This window comes from Daucus carota, chromosome 6 (genome assembly GCF_001625215.2).
Source record: "Daucus carota subsp. sativus chromosome 6, DH1 v3.0, whole genome shotgun sequence".
Classification (NCBI taxonomy): domain Eukaryota; kingdom Viridiplantae; phylum Streptophyta; class Magnoliopsida; order Apiales; family Apiaceae; genus Daucus; species Daucus carota.
In genome coordinates, this window is record NC_030386.2 from 40,397,511 (window position 1) to 40,418,999 (window position 21,489).

The 21,489-nt window shown below is 35.0% G+C and overlaps 4 protein-coding genes across 6 annotated transcripts; 1 reads left to right on the top strand and 3 right to left on the bottom strand.

Moving 5' to 3' along the window:
* Positions 1–5,407: 5,407 nt before the first annotated feature.
* On the bottom strand, positions 5,408–9,513 carry LOC108224652 (nudix hydrolase 23, chloroplastic). Its single transcript, XM_017399336.2, has 7 exons — positions 9,118–9,513; positions 8,349–8,480; positions 8,119–8,195; positions 7,559–7,694; positions 7,338–7,478; positions 7,161–7,219; positions 5,408–5,648 (listed from the first exon to the last, which is right to left on the bottom strand). The coding sequence occupies exons 1-7, from the start codon at positions 9,406–9,408 to the stop codon at positions 5,588–5,590; spliced, it is 897 nt and encodes a 298-aa protein (XP_017254825.1). The 5' UTR covers positions 9,409–9,513; the 3' UTR covers positions 5,408–5,587.
* Positions 9,514–10,224: 711 nt separating this feature from the next.
* LOC108225140 (actin) lies at positions 10,225–12,357 on the top strand. Of its 2 annotated transcripts, none has more exons than XM_064078975.1 (5): positions 10,225–10,347; positions 10,657–10,728; positions 10,833–11,222; positions 11,312–11,925; positions 12,055–12,357. In XM_064078975.1, the coding sequence occupies exons 2-5, from the start codon at positions 10,665–10,667 to the stop codon at positions 12,118–12,120; spliced, it is 1,134 nt and encodes a 377-aa protein (XP_063935045.1). In that variant the 5' UTR covers positions 10,225–10,347; positions 10,657–10,664; the 3' UTR covers positions 12,121–12,357. The 2 variants fall into 2 exon arrangements, with proteins under 2 accessions (XP_063935045.1, XP_063935044.1); XM_064078974.1 differs by having other exon boundaries at positions 10,242–10,347; positions 10,652–10,728.
* A 251-nt stretch (positions 12,358–12,608) lies between these two features.
* Positions 12,609–15,341, bottom strand: LOC108226925 (probable protein phosphatase 2C 25). The gene is made up of 4 exons (XM_017401918.2): positions 14,525–15,341; positions 13,704–14,068; positions 13,132–13,368; positions 12,609–13,040 (listed from the first exon to the last, which is right to left on the bottom strand). Exons 1-4 carry the CDS (start codon positions 14,916–14,918, stop codon positions 12,780–12,782), a joined length of 1,257 nt encoding a protein of 418 aa, XP_017257407.1. The 5' UTR covers positions 14,919–15,341; the 3' UTR covers positions 12,609–12,779.
* A 734-nt stretch (positions 15,342–16,075) lies between these two features.
* Positions 16,076–20,064, bottom strand: LOC108227781 (delta(12)-fatty-acid desaturase FAD2). Of its 2 annotated transcripts, XM_064079043.1 has the most exons (3): positions 19,906–20,013; positions 17,684–17,819; positions 16,076–17,408 (listed from the first exon to the last, which is right to left on the bottom strand). In XM_064079043.1, exon 3 carries the CDS (start codon positions 17,395–17,397, stop codon positions 16,246–16,248), a length of 1,152 nt encoding a protein of 383 aa, XP_063935113.1. In that variant the 5' UTR covers positions 17,398–17,408; positions 17,684–17,819; positions 19,906–20,013; the 3' UTR covers positions 16,076–16,245. The 2 variants fall into 2 exon arrangements, with proteins under 2 accessions (XP_063935113.1, XP_017258611.1); XM_017403122.2 differs by lacking the exon at positions 17,684–17,819 and having other exon boundaries at positions 19,906–20,064.
* Positions 20,065–21,489: the final 1,425 nt, after the last annotated feature.

A 21,489-nucleotide genomic window follows, 5' to 3' on the forward strand; every position in this document is an offset into this window, starting at 1 on the left:
AGCTTTGAATTGAATTATGCAACAAGAAAAACATCAAACCAGGGCCGCCCACAACTTTGTTGCTTGAGAACTTGTTTGTTTGAATTTTAAACTAAAAATATATATTTAAATAATGAGTTAGGAAGTAACCATTTTATGATTTTAAATAATAATAATAATCTATCTCACTAATTAAATATATAACCTATCACAAAATTATCAATTGTATTTTTAATAAAATCATAAATTATATATAATATAAATTATTCAAATATGTATTAACTTAATTTCAACTTATTATTTTATAAATAATAATTTTAAATTTAACCAAACACATTATGATCCTGGCAGGAAACTGGGATTGAGTATAGGAAAATGAATAATATTTTGAAATTTAATATTTTTTTGAAAAACAACAAATGATTATCAATGTAGTTGCAATATTACTAATATACAAGAAAGTTTTGAGTATACGGATGTATAATTGTGTATCATGAACGGAAGAGCAGAATTCACGTGACCAATACATGCGAGTAAAAATATGATAAACGATCATTATAACTACACAAGCATTAGTTCTTTCATATGAATTGTGAATTGTGATTGATATGAACGTTTGGAATTAATTATAAAGAAAAGATTGGGATCTCAAAAATTAAAAAAATACAAATTGATACTTAACTAATTAAATGCATAACCATTAACGAGTCAAGCAGAGAAATTGATAAATAATCGTTAGATTTGTCAACTTGGAAGTTGAATTATTTGAAGATGTCATCTGAATTTATGAAATCAAAAAATTATAAATATAAACAAACTTGTTTAGCAAAAAAAGAAAAAGGTTGGTAAACAAACTTATAGGAAGCGTAGCACTGTATATCGAACAAATAATTCAAAGTAAGGCACCAAATAATTACTACTACAAATAATGATGATTTGAAAAGACGAGCGACGGAAGTATATTCTGTTTCTCGAAGAAACGTGATGATCTCTGATCTCATATATGTCGTGCTTCTCTGTGAATATATATCTCCATAGAAGTTTCATTTTTTATTAATTATAAAAATAACATTAACAAATGAAATTAAATTCTTTTCTTAGAATCAAGCAAAACTATTGATTATGCCATCTTCATCCAAGAATTTAACACCTACAACATCATTTTGAGTTAATTAACAATTATTCAATTTAATGATACCTCTCGACAAGACAGGCGTAGTGGAATGATGGAAATAATAATTTAGAAAACTTAAGTGCTACGCTTAATAATAAAGAAATTTGTAGGTATGTATATGATGCACATATGATAACAAGTATGATCACATGCCTCTCACTTTCTTAATCTTTGATGTCCCTGAATGCAGGGACAAAACTTCCCATTTATATTGCAGATTTTCATCATGCATAATCTATTATATATATAATACAACAACCTTGAGTAATTTTATTCAAAGTGACTATACTACCCCTTGCTCAAAATACATATTTTTTTTATATAAAGGTCATTATTGACTTTTAACACCAATGTATTTATTAGACATTAATGTCTAACCATTAATATACATTAAATTATTTCATATTTAAAACTCCAAAATATATACTCCATCCGTCCCAACAGGTTCTTTACGTTACTTTTTGGCACGCATTTTAAGACTCTTATAAAGTATACTTACATCATATATATATATTTTTTAAAAATCCTAAAAAAAGTTTTGACGTTTAAACTTTTATTCAAAAAAAAAATTAAAAAAAAACATTATTGAACTATACTTTATAAGAGCCTCAAAATGCGTGCAAACAGTCCTGGTGGGACGGAGGGCGTATGCATTATATATTTGTATTTATGTTTTAATAATAATTACTTCATATTTAAAACTCCAATATATATATGTATTATATATTTATATTTATGTTTTAATAATAAATAAATAATTTTGTAAATTCTAATATTCGACCTGATTTCTTCTTCTTTTTTTTTTACGTAGGAACCCGCAGCCGCTACCCTTTGGGTGCGCACTGGGTAAACCCACGAGCTCGTAATAGCCTGCAATATATATATGTATTATATATTTGTATTTATGTTTTAATAATAAATAAATAATTTTGTAAATTCGTTTAATAATAAATAAATAATTTTGTAAATTCGTTTAATAATAAATAAATAATTTTGTAAATTCTAATATTCGACCTGATTTATTTTTTTTTTTAACGTAGGAACCCGCAGCCGCTACCCTTTGGGAGCTCAGGTAAACCGCACTTAAGCGACATGCTCTGGCCCAAGAGGCATAATCACAAATATCGCTCCCTTCGGGAGTCGAACTCCCTTCGGGAGTCGAACCTGTGACCAAGAGGATACAAGTCCCCTCTTTAACCAGCTGAACCAACCCTTGCGGGCAATATTCGACCTGATTTTCAACCAATTAATCCAATTTTTGTCCAATTAGCCATCGATTTTAACCGAATTTTGTCAAATTCTATTATATATCTAACACAACAATAATGAGTAATTTAATTCAAAGAGACTAATCTACCCTTACTCAGTATAAATATTAGCATGATCATTATTTGAAAATAATTTAATATTATATATATAATAATATATATATATATAATCATTTTTAAATTTACCCCACAAATTTTGTAAAATTTAATATTCAACCTCATTTTCATCGAATTGATCAAGTTTTGACCAAATAATCATCGATTTAACCGAATTTTACTAAATCGGATTAAAAATCCTTCTGATTATCGATTAATCAGTCAACCAACCGGTTTTTAGAATATTTAATTATTATGATTAAAAAAATTTATATATATATATATATATTAGAATAAGTATAAATATAATATATAACTATATGACAAGGGCTCTGATTCAGCAAAAATCTCATTGCTTTTATCAAATTTTCAATAATTTTAGGTGGGTGGTAATTTAATTATATAATAAAATTTTAAACTGTGTATATTTTTTGTATTTATATATTAATAAATATCATAGTGAGAATATGTGTACATATGGATATCAATATAATATGACTTAAAATATAAATAAATATACAATATGAATTACTTTTATAATATAAATAATCTCAATTTAAAAGAACCAAACCAAACCAAACGTGCTCATTATATCCCGCTTAGAGCAGGGTCTGAAGAGGATAAAATATACGCAGACCATGCCTCTACCTTAAAGTAGAGAGGTTGTTTCCGTGAGACCCCCGACTTAGTGCATAATAAATAAAATTATGTGTGATACAATATAACTATAATACCTTAGCCTATGGCCTTCTTCACATGGGACTTACCTAAAAATTTCTCGGTTTAAGTAGTGAAGTCCATTGAAGAAAACAAACGGAGAAATCAAGAACCATTACTTATGATTTGCACATCAACACCGATGAAGACCTCTCTAAACCCATTTTCACTAATATACCAAGAACAACTCCATGGACTCTCACTACTTTGATCGCACTGCATTCCACCGGAATGACTTCATTGAAACTCCCTCAGACAACCTTGGCGATTGCGTCGCTTTGACAACCGCTACACCGTAACCATTTGATAGCAGACACACCACAACAATTCTCAAATGACAATGCCGTGAAAGCGCCCTCGAGCGGGAGAGCAAATCAGTTAGGAATTGTTTAAACATTCGAAACTCCCTCATAAAACAACATCAATTTGCAAGATTCAAAACAAGTGACTCATTCACAAAGAAAAAAGTGTGCAATGTATATGGCATAGTGAATGCGACTAAACTCCACAAATTTCCAAAACATGTGATTACATGTGCCGCACAAAGTCGAAAGAAAAGATGAACGGAATCTTGAAGATTGGGAGAGAAGAATAAGAGAGCGGTTAGAGCGGTTAGTCGTATTTCAGGCTTAATTATTATTATTATCTCTCAATTTAAAAGAGATGAACCTATATCAAAAAAATAATTTAAAACAGCCCGTGCTTTGCACGGGTTAAGAAGCTAGTTATTATAAATCTTGACAATTATTGTGCTCACTGTTGTTTCATCATCACCCTTAATTTGTAATCTAAATTCTAAATTATACAGTAGTATAATTGATCAGATAGTTATACCTGTGCAGCAGAGTGATAGGTTTTTGGTGACAACTCATTAACGCAGCAATTTCAGGTCATGGCCAGAAAACAGGTGAGGTTAATCACATATATTATTAATTTTCTCGTGAGTCGGGTTAAATATGATTTTCTTACAAAATTTTAATCAAAGTGTAGGATTCCAAGTTTTATTTACTAAATTAGCCAGAGTCTTGTTGGCATGGAGAAAAAAAGGTGTTGAATTGAATTGTATACCAGACGACTACTGTACAGTACGAGATGCTAGACTGTTGTTTTATGCTACGGATTATTTGGTGTAATTAGTTGAATATTGGATGCAAGAATGGAAAATGATTGAGGATGATGGGGCATGGAGTTTGACAGGTAGCGAACACAAGCAATGATCACTGTCGTGCCTCTAATTGTTGTAATCACTGCCATTTTCACAATTCCGAGGGAGTCAGGAGTCGGGATTCTCAGATAATTGAGTTTTCGAAAATATTAATCAGGACTACTGCTCCTTTCAAAAATGAGTCGTAAAACAAAATATCTATAGTCCATGTCGGCTCCTTAATCAGCTTGGGCATATATAACAAAATCAACTCATTTTGGAGCTGTATATTGCTTAAAATACAAGGTGTCTTTGTAGCAAATTTGTCTTGTCATGATTACACTTATCAACACCAGTGAAATCATTCATCTCCGGACAAAAAGTAGGGCAGTATGAGCACATGTTGATGAGCCAACTAATAAGTTTCTCGAATTGCTTAAGCATCTTCTGCTAACGAACCTACAGGCCACACAACACACTTTTCTTTTTCATCATGCAACCTATCTTTTTACCTGATAATAATCTCACAAGGGACGACCCATTTCCTTCGTTGTGTTGTACTAAAAAGGTTTCGGTATAAATTTTTATCTAAGTTTTGTTTTTCATCAATTCAACAGCAAAAAAGTGAAGCAGAATTCCGATGTACAGATTACATCTTTGCTCTTGGGGGCAATGACGCAGCTCGTGATGTTAATAGACCGATTATCAATTTTCTTGAAAACCCTAAGTGCTAAATTAGGGTTTTTACCCGATCAATGATCACATATTATCTTAAAAAGATTTCTTTTGTTGCACACACACTCATTTTGCCTCGGACGAGACAATGACAAAGTTAAACAGAGACCATCAGACATATTTCAAGTTTATTTATCAACAAATATTGCTCGACCCTTGCTTAGCCAAAAAAAAAAACAAAAAAAACATAAGGCTCCCCCTCGCGCGGGGTATGCACAAAGCACAGACCACACGCCTATAAAAACTTGCGTTAACTTTGTCTTGGCATTCTGCAGATTCAATGCAGACTAATAATGGATCAAACTGAAAAGTATAATTAGGTATTATGATGAGTTCTTTATTATCCAAGAAAAGTTCAATTGTAGCAAAACAGCATTTTTGTTTCACCAGGACCAGAGGACTGATAACTGTTTACAGACGTTCTTCTCACTCTCCACACTTCATTTGACCACAGATTCTACAGGTCTCTCCTTGTCAAGACTGAATATGACCATCAAGAGTGTAGGCTTGAATTGCAGACGGGCTAGTGCCAGGCCTGCCAAAACATTCCCAAAACATAAAAATTCAAGATCAACAATTTCTTTGTGTATAAATGAAGTGTGTGACAATGTCAACTAGTGCCCCAAGTCTCACAACCCCTATATGAATATATTATTAACTAAACAAACACCATTAACTTTTGTTTATTTTTCTTAATGCTCATTTACCGAGGGAGTGGGCTGAAGGGTCTTTACATGCAACTTGAAGTATACAGAATCATATTCTCTCACTAGAAGGCGACACGATAAAAGAAAGGGTCATAAAGTTTTCAAGATGGCATTGCTCACATAAGAACTCCGGTAAAAACGAATTAATGCAGAAAACATAATGGAAACTGAAAAGCATGGAGTGTGCAGGCTAAGCTCTCACACTCCTCCAATTGGCAAAGAAGCTGAGGCTGCAAGAAAAAGTGAAACATGTATCTGATGTAGTCTACATCCTATGTAGAGAGCCTAAGCTTGGGGCTAGCTTAGTTCTCTTATCTATCAGTCCAATAAACTGGCCTCATCTCAAAAACAAAAATGGAGATGTCTTGTTCACCACCTCGAGCTTTTTATGGTCTCATCACTTCAGCGAATCACTTGAGGCCTGATACATTTTCGGAGCCAGCTAGACCAGTAAGCAACAGCAGAGCTCTTAGAAACATTTATCCCGATCTACGCACTCAAGCAGGAACAAGAACCCCCATATTCAATAACTACTTTAGAACCTCAGCCCTTAGCTACACCGTGCTGCTCTGCATTAGCTCCACTCTAGATAACTACTTAACTTTCCGTAGCGCTGTAGTCTTACGAATTGCAATTTAAGGTCATAGGGCAACCCTACTTTGATCTCCAGTTCAAGTCAGATTCATAGGTCTGAGAAATGCCAACAGATACTCATTTTCAGGACTTAAATAGTTTTAGTAGTATATCTATTACAAGAGTTTACGATATTGTGGGCTTAAACACAACCGTGTTCTTTTGTTTAGCTTTAGATGAGAAGTCAGCGGCAGGGGAAAATTCATTCCCCACGACCACTAAAAAAGGAAAAATCATAGATCCTTGTGTTTCTTTAAATATAAGTACAATACCAGCTCTTTCCTAACCTGTAAACCAATACCTCGAAAAATGATATAAGTGCTCCCCTAGTGAGAACAGAAAAATATCTTTCACCCACAATGTGAACCCAGATATATCTTCTCCAACATTAATTTGGTGCTAGCAGATGAAACACCAGTTTAGTTGTGAGGCTTGTGCCAGTGGGGTAATGTCATAAAAAGGAGCCAAACACTTCCTTCAAGTATCTCCTAACCTAATGACAAGAACCCTGCTAAAACGACTACATTTTAATAATACCTTAAGATGCAAACCATAATTATCAGAGTAGAAATATAATAATTTTCAATCTAAAATGCTTAATAATAACTAAAATTAACCCTTCACATGAACTGAATGAACAGAAGAAGATAACAAAGAAAAGAAATAAAGTATATAATAGAAAACAGATAAATGAACTAAAAGAGTACCTTTTATTGATAATGCCGTAGTGAAACTTGGGTCTCCCAATCTTCAAGTCTTCAATGTACTGCAGCAATAGGATACTGGCTGATGAGTGAAAGGGAGTAACATACCAGATATATGTTGTCAAAATGAAGAAGATTAGGTGGAGAGGAAATGCACTTAATAACTAACAAAATTCATACCAAATTTAAGGTAACCACCATTGATGAAAAAGCCAAAGAATCAAATGGTATGTCATCAAGTGCAAAAAGTCGGCACTCTGATGATTCTGGACCAGGCGAAAAGTGTGGAGTCTTCAATTTCGCCAAGAAAATTATATATGTCTGTCAGAAGGAAGAAACATAAATACATAAACATCTTTGAAGAAGGGTGATTAATCAATTTAAATTTTGTTTCACCTCACTTGGCCTATACGAGGGATGTCCAAATGAGCAAATGGAGAGAGAACTTGGACTTCTGCACCAGCCTCTTCAAAGGTTTCCCTGACTGCCCCTTCGGTAGCAGACTCTCCCATCTCCATGTAACCAGCTGGAAGCGTCCTGTCATATTTAAAAACATATCTGAATTCAAGGTGCTTGAAAGAATATAAACACATCACTTCTATATTTTAGTTACATTTACATATTTTATCTTACAAATGATTGATTGTGCAAGATAAAAGGAGACAAAGGAGGGGGGGGGGGGGATTGCTTTTTACTACCTCCATCCCAAATTAGATGACCCCGTTGACTTTGGGCACGTAACTATAGGTGCATTGACCGTCTACTTCTGAAATATATTTTTTTATTTTTTCTTTTGTAAATAAAAAATTTCATATTTAAATATTTATTTGCAAAAATAAAATTTTAAAAATAAATCATGTAGCTATACGGTCAATGAACCTTAAACTGTGTGCCCAAAGTCAACGGGGCCATCTAATTTGGGATGGAGGGAGTAATAGAGATATACAATTTATATGCATACCAACGACCATGAGATGGTTGAATGTTTCTCTTGCAAAGTAAAACCTTGTTCTCGTGTTCAATAAGGCAACCCACCACCTGTAATCACCAATCACAAAAACATCATGAACCACATTAAGGACACAAGGCAAAGAGTCTGTTTATATTTTAATTAATCCTTTAATGGTTTTAAAAGTGATTTGAAAAAACTGGTAACTAGGTAAAAGAGGTCCTGCCACAAAATGAGCGTACCATTTTTGGGTTCTCGTAGGCAATCTTTCCACAGAGTGTGCAAATAGCTCTTGTCTTCTCCTCTCCATCAGGTATCTCGTGTTTTGTTGAACCACCACACCACTGACAGAAGTTGATCTTTCGAGTGATTCCCTGTCAAACAAATCCAAATTACAGTGTTCAGCAGAAAAAAGAAGGTAAATTGTTCATATTAAGGTATGAGCTTTGAAAAACAACCATTTCATTCCAATTGTCGGTTTGTTCTAAAACCATCGCAAACTATTATGTCAACATTTATGAATCGACTTGGAGGCCTACTCACTCACTTTAAAGTGACAAAAGATGCAACTGTTTTAATTTTCTCCAAGCCAATTTTCATACTAAAACTAAGCACTATCACCCTAGATCACCATCTTACATCCCAAATTCCCATGAAATACTTAGTGACATGGCGGCATGTAGGAAACAACCTCGTTTTAACACATCCTAATCCACTAAAAATCATTAGTTGAACCTACTGCTCCATCAAAATGAAATTATCACAATGCTTCGAACATCGAAAAGCATATACACAAAAATAACTAAAGCTAAAAAAGAAGATAACTTTGACAAAATAACAATACAGGTTCAACAACACACGGAATTCTGTGTCAATAAAAATATATTTACAGTTAAAATTCTTTAGAATAAAAGCGGAAAGTTTATTATATTATTTTATTAAGACGGAAAAAAAATTAGGTTATTGCTTTATCGATTATTACTGAATCGAGAGAGGAGAAAAAAGACTTACAGTGGACTGGAAGGCAACAGATGTAGAAGGAGAAGAAGAGGCCTCTGGGTTTGACTCGGAGCGAGTTACGAAAGCGCGAAACGGTCTGAATCGGCGGCGACGCTTTAGACCACAAGGGCGGAGAAGCAAAGACGACGTCGTAATTGACCTTGCTGTTGATGTAATGGACGAAGAGGAAGAGAAGGAGATGAAAGAGATGGCTGCGCCGCCGTTGATGTTGTTATTACATTTGAATCGCGGGAGTATGAAGGCAGTTGATGAGGATGATAAGATGTGTATAGCTTTCTGCATTTCTAGTTGACCCTTTTCTTCAAATATCCTGCCTGGGTGTTGAGATATGTTTCAGTTTGATCTCATTCATATCTTTTGCGATTGTGTTACGGTCCGCTGAGCAACAAAACATAAACAACGGAGGTGAAATTGAAAATAGTTTTGTTTTTGGTGCACTTTCACTAGTCGACCAATTAAATCTTCAATCTAATTATTAAAATCTAAGAAGATTTGAATACGTATTTTAAATTTTTTATAAACATAATTTTATAAATTAGTGTATATTTTTATTATAAAAATTAAAAAGTTAATTAGAAAATTAAATATTATAAAAATTTTAAAATGCGTGTCAAAAACTGTAATAAGTTTATTCCAAAATCCAATGGAGTCTAATAGATCGTAAACTCAAATTTTATTTTTTCCTCCCATCGAAATTCTATATAGACCTAATCTAAAATGCTAAAAGAACTGAAATTTCAATTTTTTTAAAAGGTTATATTGTGAATAAACTACAATTCATGATATATTAAACAAAAATAATATCACTTTAAAATTTTATTAAAATTTTAATTTTTCAAAAAAAGTTACAAGAAAACTTAAAATTTGAAAAAAAAATATCACTTTTTAAATCGTTTTTTTAACTAGAAAAGCTTATTACTGTACTATGTAGTTGTATGGTTTTGAAACATTCTTCACAGATTCATACTACATTTGGAGAAGGGAAGACGGTAGAAGCAATAGACGATCCATAAGAAACGGTCGTAAGTGTGAGAAATAATAGGAGTAAAAATAACATATATTTATTTATAGCTGCAGAGAGTGGCTTTCGGTATGTGAGAGGGCCGAGTCCGTCGGAGAAACAACAATTTCATTCCTCATTTCCATCCTTTAATTATAAGACTACATTTCTTCTCATTCATTCTTCATTTTTCACATTCCCCTTCTCTACATTTCACTCCGGTAAGTTGTCATCAAACAACTTCTTCTTTCGGATTGCTTCGAATCCGTGACAACAGATGATAAACTCTTGCCTCGCCATTTTTAAAATGTGTAATGTTATGGATTTAGTATTTGTTTGTACGGAAATAAGAAAATGAGATAATGATTTTTGTTTCGAGATTCGTTTCTTGAAACTGTGAGAAATGTTTGATTTTTCGAGCTTAGGCATGCAGGGGTTTGCAAAAAATAAACAAGAGAAGCTCTCTATAGTTACATGTTTTCTGTTTATGCTTTGATCAATCTTGATTAATGATTTTATCTGCAGCACAGATTAGGAAATGGCAGAAGCCGAGGATATTCAACCTCTCGTATGTGATAATGGAACTGGAATGGTCAAGGCAAGTCTTGGACACTAACTAGTATCCATATATGAGAGTATATTTTTACAAATCTTGTGATGAGAGGAAATGGCAGCTAATGCATTGCTTTTCGACGTTATCAGGCAGGATTTGCAGGAGATGATGCTCCGAGAGCTGTGTTCCCTAGCATCGTGGGGCGCCCACGACACACGGGTGTGATGGTGGGTATGGGACAGAAAGATGCCTATGTTGGAGATGAGGCTCAGTCCAAGAGAGGTATTTTGACTCTCAAATACCCCATTGAGCATGGGATTGTTAACAATTGGGATGATATGGAGAAGATTTGGCATCACACCTTCTACAATGAGCTCCGTGTGGCTCCAGAGGAGCATCCAGTTCTTCTTACAGAAGCTCCTCTCAATCCCAAGGCCAATCGTGAAAAGATGACTCAGATCATGTTTGAGACATTCAACACGCCTGCAATGTATGTTTCTATTCAAGCCGTTCTTTCTCTCTATGCCAGTGGCCGTACGACTGGTAAGAATTCTTCTCGTTTGTTACAATGTCTAGCATTTGCTATGTTCCTACTATGCCTAATTAATAAATTCTGATTTCCAAACCAATAGGTATCGTGCTGGACTCTGGTGATGGTGTCAGCCATACAGTGCCTATTTATGAAGGATATTCCCTTCCACATGCCATCCTGCGTCTTGATCTGGCAGGGCGTGACCTCACGGATGCTCTCATGAAGATACTCACAGAGCGTGGTTACTCTTTCACCACCACAGCAGAGCGTGAAATTGTGAGGGACATGAAAGAGAAGCTGGCCTACATTGCTCTTGACTATGAACAAGAGCTGGAAACTTCAAAAACCAGCTCTGCTGTAGAGAAGAGCTACGAACTTCCTGATGGACAAGTCATCACCATTGGTGCTGAGCGATTCCGCTGTCCAGAAGTCCTCTTCCAGCCATCAATGATTGGAATGGAAGCTGCTGGAATTCACGAAACTGCATACAACTCTATCATGAAGTGCGACGTGGATATTAGGAAGGAGCTTTATGGAAACATAGTTCTCAGTGGTGGAACCACCATGTTCCCAGGCATTGCTGACAGAATGAGCAAAGAAATCACAGCTTTGGCACCAAGTAGCATGAAAATTAAGGTGGTGGCACCTCCGGAGAGGAAGTACAGTGTGTGGATTGGAGGCTCTATCTTGGCATCCCTCAGCACATTTCAGCAGGTAAGATCGTCAACCTTTGCATTTATGCATATTAGCACATCAAAACTTGTCTTTCTTAGTTTCCAGTTGCCATCGTCAATGCTTGAGACCAATATTCTTATAACAATATTGGGATAATTTGAACTGCAGATGTGGATTGCAAAGGCAGAGTACGACGAATCTGGGCCATCAATTGTTCACAGGAAATGCTTTTAAGTACTCAGACCTGAAAGAAGTGATGGTTGCGGAGCTATATCTGTTTTGTGATGTCGGAAAGCTTTTGATAATACTTTTACAGCACTATCTTGTTTCTATGTTTTTCAGTTTTGTATGTTTTGTTGGTAAACTCTGTCTATTTATCTAATGTTGGAGGCTGGATCATACTAAGATTCAAAGTTTCCTTTAATAATATTTTGTAGAAGATTGTTCATTTTTAATGTTTTCATTGGTCTCCATCCATTGTCTCTTGATTTTTTACATTTTAATTACATTTGCGCGATATGCTGTTGGTTGCATAGTATATCTGCAAAGTCCTCAGAGAAGAATTGCGATATGAATTCATTGGAGGGAAATGTGTAATCGTGTGCATGTATTGAATAAGTAGGCAAACATCACAAGTAATGCTTTGAAAATACAAATGACAACCATAAACTATATCAGATATCAGGAACTATGGACTCCAGCAGTTAAGTAATAATGCTGAGAATTGACATATATTGATATTCATACCACAGTTTCAAAATAACAAGATTTAAATGAGTCTCACGACTATCAGAAGTTTCCAGAATGAACATTCGCTGGCCATGGTGGCCAGTGCTCCTAAGAAGAATAGTAGAACAGTTCAGCTCAGTGAAGTAATTTCAGTTAACAGATCTCTAAGCATTTGGTAAAATAGCGCCTCCCAGTATGTTGAACATTGATTCTCCCATGTGGTCAATGCCCCCTAGTACAGACATCGGAGGTACATCAGCCTTCTGCTCCAGCCATTCATTATCAATAAAGATCACAACTACGGTGATATCATCATGATACCTACGCCTGACCCCCTTTGCAAGTTTCTTTAGGTCATCATATCTCGTCTTACCTTTCTTAGCTGCTTCGTTTAAAGCTGCTCTCAGAAGTCTTCTGGCAATACCCTGCATTTGATACACAAGCACAGAAGAGAAATTAAAAACCAAGAAGATGAACCACAAATAACAGAAGATGCTATGAGAAAACAGGACTTACTGCTCTGGGATTCTTGTGGACAATCTCTACTGCACGTTGATTTGACACATGTTCCCAAAGTCCATCAGATGCAAATATCAGAAATCTGTCAGAAGGTCTCAAATTTCTCGTGTACACAGATGGATCCGCTCTTAGCACTGGCTGTTTAATAGGTTCACGAAGGTGGAAACGCACAAATCTTGCATCAAGTGCATATTCAGGTTTCTTCAAGTACGCATCACCAAATGCCCTAGATACCTGAAATGGCAGTTAGACAAAAAAGGGTCAAAATTTGTTTAGACAATAAGGTCAAGGGAAGTTGTGCTCAATCAGCCAAAACGAGGACCACGGATACATAAATACGTAGGATGATGAAATTTTTCATAGATTTTTAGCGGGAGACATTATATACCTCTGCAGAATACAGGGATTAGATCAATCTATATGAAACAGTTCCTATTTTTGTCGGACAGTTTTTATCATAAAGGAACCTTGAAGGCTTGAATTACATAATTAGACTATCGGATCATACCAGTACATCAGGTTGTATATATTTCTTCAATCTGCTGATTCTAAAGTGTTCAAGAAAATACCTGAATGAGTCCTTTTACGCGCCACATCCCTTGTTTCTTAATAACGATGCTGCGATCACCAGGGTGACTCGACCTCAATTCTCTTCTAATCGCCTTCCTCCTAGCATTATGATCACTTGTCAACTGTTCTGCAGAAATTCTATTAGATCTCGTAAGATAGCCCTTAACAGCTCTAGAATCACCAAGATTAGCAACATATAGTCTCTCATTCCATATAAGTCCAACCAAACAACAGGATCCAACGGCTGCTATCATGGGTTCATTTTCAAATGACGCATTTACAATAGAGAGAAATCCTTCTTCAGTGGCTGCGAATGCATTGTAGAGGTTGGCTTCTGACATTGTCCGATTCTCCTGAACAGAATCTGAATTGTGACATATAAAGTTCAGATGAGTAAAGTAGAACCATAGTCCATAAGCATAGTTAGAATTCTGATTTTCTTTACATTACTTTTAGCCAGTAAACAAAGCAAGAAAAATAGCAACATTCCCTTTAATATTCATAAAATCCTCATGAGAATTAGTAATTCCCTAATGAGAAAAAGAACCGTAAATAAAGGCAAGATCCCTACTAATCAAGCTAGATGAAGTTAAAATTAGTTAGCAATAGAAGAGCAGATAACATTACTAAGCAAAATGTAGAAAACAACAGAAGGCAGACATACACAAACAAGTCCATCAAGAACAAACAGATTCATAAATGATAACATGGATAAATGTAAAATCTGATTGACCCCTGCTGCATTGAACAAGACAATGCTAGAATTGTAAACTAGACAAGAATAACATAGAATTCTTGAAGAGGGGAAGAAGGGTCTTACTGATGAGATTTTGAAACAGTTGATCACGAACGTAGTGGGAAACCATAGTGCCACCATGACCATCATAAACTCCAACAAAAGTGGCATTAGCTCCGGTCTCAACCTGACCAAAATCCTCCATCTCCCCATTACCTTGTACCATTGCAAACGAGAAGTCGCCATAAAAGTGCTTTTCAAGATCTTTGCTCCACATAAGAGGGTCTGGAGGAGCATTAGGGTCATCATCCTCATCATCATCCCCGTCGCGTTTATGGCTACTCCTACTACTCGACGTGCATTGACTACTTCCCTCGTTTCCCCTAGTCCTTCTACTCGAATCCCTGTTCTTTCGTGACAATCGCTTCTTTACCGATCTCCAACCTGTTTTTACAACTTTTCCCAACGAGAAAGGCATCCTGCATCAACTGCCTTTTCAAGAACACTAAAAGTCTGAAACCCCTCCAAATTTTTCTTGAAAACGAGCAAGAAAAGAAGCCTAGAAATGGATATGATCAGTGTGAGCAGATAATTAAATTCCAAGAAATTCTTGAAAGATGATCACAGAGAGGAATGGGGGATAATGTTAATGAAAGAGAGATGAATGAGAGAAGAAGGTGGGAAGTCAAGAATGAGGGTTCTTGATTTAAGAAGGGGCTGATGAATTGAAAAGTGAGAGATCAAAGTATTTATAAGCAGAGGCTATGGCCCCCAACAATATATATAGCAGTCTCTCTCTCTGAATCTCTCCCTCACTCACTCTCTCTCTCTGAATCTCTCCCTCTGCCTGTGTTTTCTTGAAAGAAAGCCGTTAGGAATAATGGCGGGGTTTCTCAGAGTTAGTTACAGTTTAAGCTGAAGCGGGAGATAAATGCGAGTACAAATGCTGTCTTCTTTTTTGCCAAGTCACACACTGCCTTAATGTTTCTTCCATCGAATGTTTGTTATTACCCGCTTACGAACCGTTCAATACATCAATATTTGAAATATAAATTTATTCAATGATATGTATGATATAGAGATACTTTTAAAATATATAATTATATTGTTGAATATAATATAATATATTATATTATAAAATTTATTTTATTACAAAATTTATTTTATTTTTATTTTCTATTTGATTTTTATAAAATTTATCTCTAGTGTGTTTAATGTATATAAAAAATAAGGAATGTATTCTATAATGGAACATATTTTATTTGCAAAATCTAATTTGATATAAAATATTGATATATAATTTACTTTTTTATTTAAATATTATACATACATATATTTTATTAATTTATAGTTTCAAGTTTATCAAACAATAAAATTTAAGTTGTAACGATTTGTATTTATTTTTCTGTGATCTAATAATCTATACTTATCAATTGATATTATGCCAAACAAGGATCTGATGTTGGAGCAATATTTTTACATTTCAAAGATGACTTGAATATATTAGTAAAATCAACTTTACGAAGTTCGTTGAATATCTTAGTAAAATGTAAAAATTCTTGTTGGATATCAACTAAAAAATAAAACCAAAACAAAAAATCAAATACAATCGTAAAGCAATATAAGAAAAGATAATGATAAAAACTGAGTTCACAATTCATGCAATAATTCATAACAATTATCTTAAATCAAGAGGTTCACAGTACAGAGCAACAGAAACAAGCTAAGTCACCATGATATGGGAAAAGACATTGATCTACTGATACTTAAAACTTTCCCTTCTTGGCATTTTCTTCTAAATCAATTTAAAGTTTATTGTTGTACCAGAAGACACCTTTATTCTTGCCGCTCTCATCAGGCTCGACGTACATGCATTCCTTTGCTTCCCTCCACATAGCCTTGAAGACCGGAGTCTCATCGAGCCTATAATAGTCTCCGAGTATTGGCCTGATTACCTTTGTGGCCTCCATCGCATGATAATGTGGCATTGTCGAGAACAAATGGTGAGCCACGTGGGTGTCGGTAATGTTATGCATGATCTTGTTTAGGATTCCGTAGTCTCTATCAACTGTTGCCAAAGCACCCCTTAACCAATCCCACTCGGTTTTGTTGTAATGTGGCAATGCAGGGTGAGTGTGCTGCAAAAACGTTATAAGAACAAGAAAGCCATTGACGACAAGTAAAGGAGCTCCATAAACACAAAGTACCCAAGCAAGACCTTTTGCTGCAGCCAGTCGGTATAAACCAAAAGTCACAGCAAGTACGCCAGCATCAGAAACAAGGATTTGGGCACGTTCACGGTCCGAGTAAATGGGGCTCTGAGGATCATAGTGGCATGCAAACCTTTCATAATGTCTTCCTGAAACATTAAACAAGAGGTACAACGGCCAACCTAGAGTAAGTGTTACTAGAAGTGTGAGGACTCTACCAGGTGGATTATTAAGGTACTTGGCAAAAGATCTGAGTTCAGCCTTGTGCTTAGGAACGAAGACCTCATCCTTCTCAAGCGAACCAGTATTAGAGTGGTGGCGACGATGACTATACTTCCAGGAAAAGTATGGAACAAGGAGAGATGAATGGAGGATAAGGCCAACAGTGTCATCAAGCCATTGATAATTGCTGAAGGCGTGATGGCCACATTCATGGGCTATGACCCAAACTCCAGTTAAGAAACAGCCTTGAACGAAACCATAGATTGCCCAGGCCACATAAGAGAAAGGATGGGGGAGGAGGTGTATGTAATTGGTGGCAATGTAGTAAAGGATGGAGGCAATAGTCAGGTCGTAAACAACATAAGAGAAAGAACGGATGACAGATCGCTGAAAACAATGTGGTGGAATGGCCTTTTTGATGTCTCCAACAGTAAATGGAGGTTTTGCGACTGGAACTCGTTCAAGAACTTCCTCTTGTGACTTTTTAACCTTAGGATCAACTGGCATCCGACCACCTGCACCCATATTCAGATGTCCTGCAGAATATCATAAAAGTGAGCATAATCACTTTGCTCAAATGGTGAAACTCAATGGAAGTAGACACGCGAGCAGTTGATTAAAAATCTAGTTCATGTGCTCTGCGGGCCATGTGCAACTGTTTTACATGTAGCTACTTAATGAAGTTATACTATGACACTGTATGATTAAAATTTCAAATAATGGCCGAAACGTATTTCTGGCAACGAATATTAAAAAGTTATTAACAATCTTAGTAACTGCAATAAAATGATGACAAATTACTGCTATCCACCTTTTATCCAGAATTCATTCCCAGAGTTTGCGGTGTTAACCAGATGATTATCACAATTAGGACTTTGGCCGGGTATTGACCTTATTATCTGAGCGGAACAGCTTAAATACTATTGCATCTCAAGAAGAAGATTCCCCTATTAGGACCAGCAGAAGAGTAAGAAAAAGAAAACTGATCCAAATTAAGCGTTTATATCTAATGTGTGACTGGTCAGGCATGCTCATACAACGACTGGGCCAGAGTCATCTCAATAAAAACAAAAACTTGAGAGTTTGATATTAGTAAAATGAATTTCATAAATAAACAAGTGTGTTAGGCTGAAATAAGTGACGACACAAAAGCCAAAATTTCAACATAAGAAGCCGATTGTTTAAACAAGAAAAGTATGACAAATAAATAATACACTTCATGAACTTAAATAATAATTCAACAGAGAGAACTTCAGCAAATATCTTAGTAAAGGCATTTTAAAAAATCTTGATAATTGGTCTCCTTTGTGCAACAACCACCCGAAACAAGTGGATACAAGTATATACAAAAATGTTTAACAACGACAAAGAAAAGTTAATTAGTTAATCACGATGGATTGGACATATCGCCGTTTACTGTCCTTGTTTCTTTTGTTTATGTAATAATTTTCTAGAAAAGACTATTCCAAGAATATGCGATTATGCGTTTAATTATCTAAAAAGGATTATTTTGAGTCAGTTCTGACTCATCCATCAAGCAATTAAATACCAATACAACACAGGAATAATCTTTCCGATACAAGTTGAAGTCTTAAGAACCTAATTCTGTCACCGACCTTAATCTAATCTTAACTTCATCTATGTAGGAATAGTAACCTGGATGATTTGATGCATTAAAATAAATAACTTATCCTGCAGTCCACTAATGTTAGCCTTCAAAGCCTACAATACTGTTTAACGCTCCTTGGGTTTATACTCGGATGTCCTGCCTCCTGCATCAAACTTCATCTAATAACTAGACCCAGGAGAATAATGGTTCATTTTTCTGGCTGGTATTTGGTCATGTATGTTTGATAGATTAGGGGAGAAAAATGAATTTAATATACTTGGAAAAGATAAAGTTGTAGATAATCAAAAAGCTCAGAAACTGGGATCTGGAATATAGCAATAATTCAGATAGCCAGAAGAAGTAGTATTTCCTATGGTATTCTCAGAACACTAGAGTGGCAGTGCAGAGATGCCAAGTACAAAGAATCCCATATTGAAAAAAGATTCCCATGTGACATGCTACACAACCAGCAGAAAGAAAGAATATTTTTTATTTTTTTTGTCAGAAGTGGGAAGAAAGATTAATAATGCTAATACTGTCCAAATCAAATTTTGTACTAACCTTCTCTTCTCTCACATGACCATGGACTAAAAAAAGCAAAACAACATTACAACAGGAGCCTGTGTGCTAAACAACCACATAAATAACATATTTCAGCTAATTATAACTTATCACATATATAACAAGTATACTACATCCAAAAAAGATAAATATAACAAAAAGACCCACTGGATGGGTTGTTCTTGATGTGAACATTTTTCTAGTGTAGTTTTTAGGACCACAGACATGGTATAGATCTTGAGAAAATCCAAGGAAATATCTCCAAATAACCGAATAAAAGGAAACTGATTAGGTTGATCTCACTATAGAAGGAAGCATAATTGACTGCAGATACACACATATGCTCATCATGAGGTAGAACTAATTCAAGAACAAGGCATGAATACAGTAGATAATGAACATGGACTTGATGCATGTGGGTACATTTACCAAAATATACAGACAGAATAATATTAAAAAAATAAAGAACAGGTAAATAAAAGCTTATATTGATGCATGTTAGCAACAACAAAGTGCAATATAAGCTGAGTTGAGACTTGAGATCCAGATGAAACCATTATGCAATATACAGGTGAAGCCCAGAGATGCGCCGAAAGCAAAGATCTCATCTTCATCTTTACCAATTTAAAACACATCTCTAATAAAGTTTAAAGCTTGCATACACTTTATACAAACCCGAAAATGGAGAATATAAAAAGTAAAATCTACAAAAACCCATGCTCACAAAATCACATTAACAACAAAAAGATGAAGGAGAAATGAAAACATTATAATCTATAACAAAATCCCCGACAAGAATCAGCAAAACATGAATATGCATTAACGAATATTTATTAAAAAATTAAATGGAGATAATCAAGTACCTGGGAATGAAAGGAGATGAGCAGATGAGGGCGGCGGCTCACCGAGGGAGGGGCGTTTTATAAGAAAGAAAGATAAATCTCTCCCCTAAATCTCTCTCTCAATCTCTCTCTCTCCGTCTATCCCCTATTCTTATAGTCTATTGCTACTAGCTTAGTCACATGTATACATGAACATGGGCGTGTATGTATGTATGTGTCGCGGTGGGGCCTCCGCCTATCTTTCTTTTTTTCGCAAACTCCACCTAACTTGATTGAGACTTGAGATTGCACTGTACCTCTGTTTAGTGTTCATGTGTAATCATCTAGTCCGGAATTTATTTATTTTTATTGTTTATTTTTCGCATTTTCAAGGATAAGAAATCGGAAATATATTGCGTATTCGTTGAGTTTTTCTCCACTTGTGGTATATTCGTCGTATCCGCAACAAATTGCGTATCAAGTGACATTAATTTAAGAATAGGAGACTCAATTACAGAGAAATTTCTTTTTCTCTCTTCTCTCTAGTCGCCTCCTCTTTTCATCTCCGACGGGGCTTCCATCGGTTTCCGGTGGAAAGCCCCAAATCTTTTCGTTTGATTGCTAATTTTTGATTGTTCTTGCTTTTTCATTGAGTTTCTCAATAAATCTCCATCTTCGGAGAAAGTTTTCTTAGATCTATATCATCGAAACTTTCGATTTTCATTCTTATTCGCTTCCAGAAGCTTTTTTGGATTTATGAGTGGATCGATTATCTCCTGAGTGTCGTGGTGCAGATCTAATTGTTTTAGTTTGTTTTGATTATAGCTTGATTTCTCTCCCTGGTGAGAGTGTGTGATTTTTCTCTCCTTTTGTGAGAGTGGTTTGGATTCATCGATAAAGCCTTTCGGGAATTGCATTTGTGGTCGATAGCTCAAACGGAGTTTTTGGAAAAGATGGTGAACACAGAGCAAGGATCTACACATGTACCATCGTCAATTTCAACATCGCTTATTTGTCTCATCTTAGGTATGAAGACAAGCATGTTAATTTTTTCTATATTTGTTCAACTCAATCATTCCTGTAGATGCCGTATGGCCATTATTTATTGAATTATCGCTTTTTCTTAAAAAAAAAAGTGACATTAATTTATCATTAGTTAGTTTTACATATAATCCACGCCCAGTTTTTCGATTAAGTAAAGAAGATTATGCAGTTGAGTCTTAAATAAATAAAGATGCACATCATCAAGCCCATATCAAGTCCTGTCCTGGACATGTACTAGTCGAATTTTTGAAAATGATGTCCCGGAAACATTTGTATATATTCAAAATGAATACATAATGAAATAATCAAAATATATAATTTTAACATTAACAATATAATTAGTTTAAATATATGTAAATATATAAAATACTATATTTATCATTATATATTATATATGCATTGATTTTTTGATGTCCTAGAATAGCAGTGTCCTGAACCTTCGTCTTGATTATCTTACATAAGCTCGAACCTGCATTATGTATGCACGAGATCAATTTTATCTTTTCATACTTGTTTATTATGAATATTAAAAATTTATTCTGAATATTTGTCTTACATAAAATCGAACCTGCATTATGTATG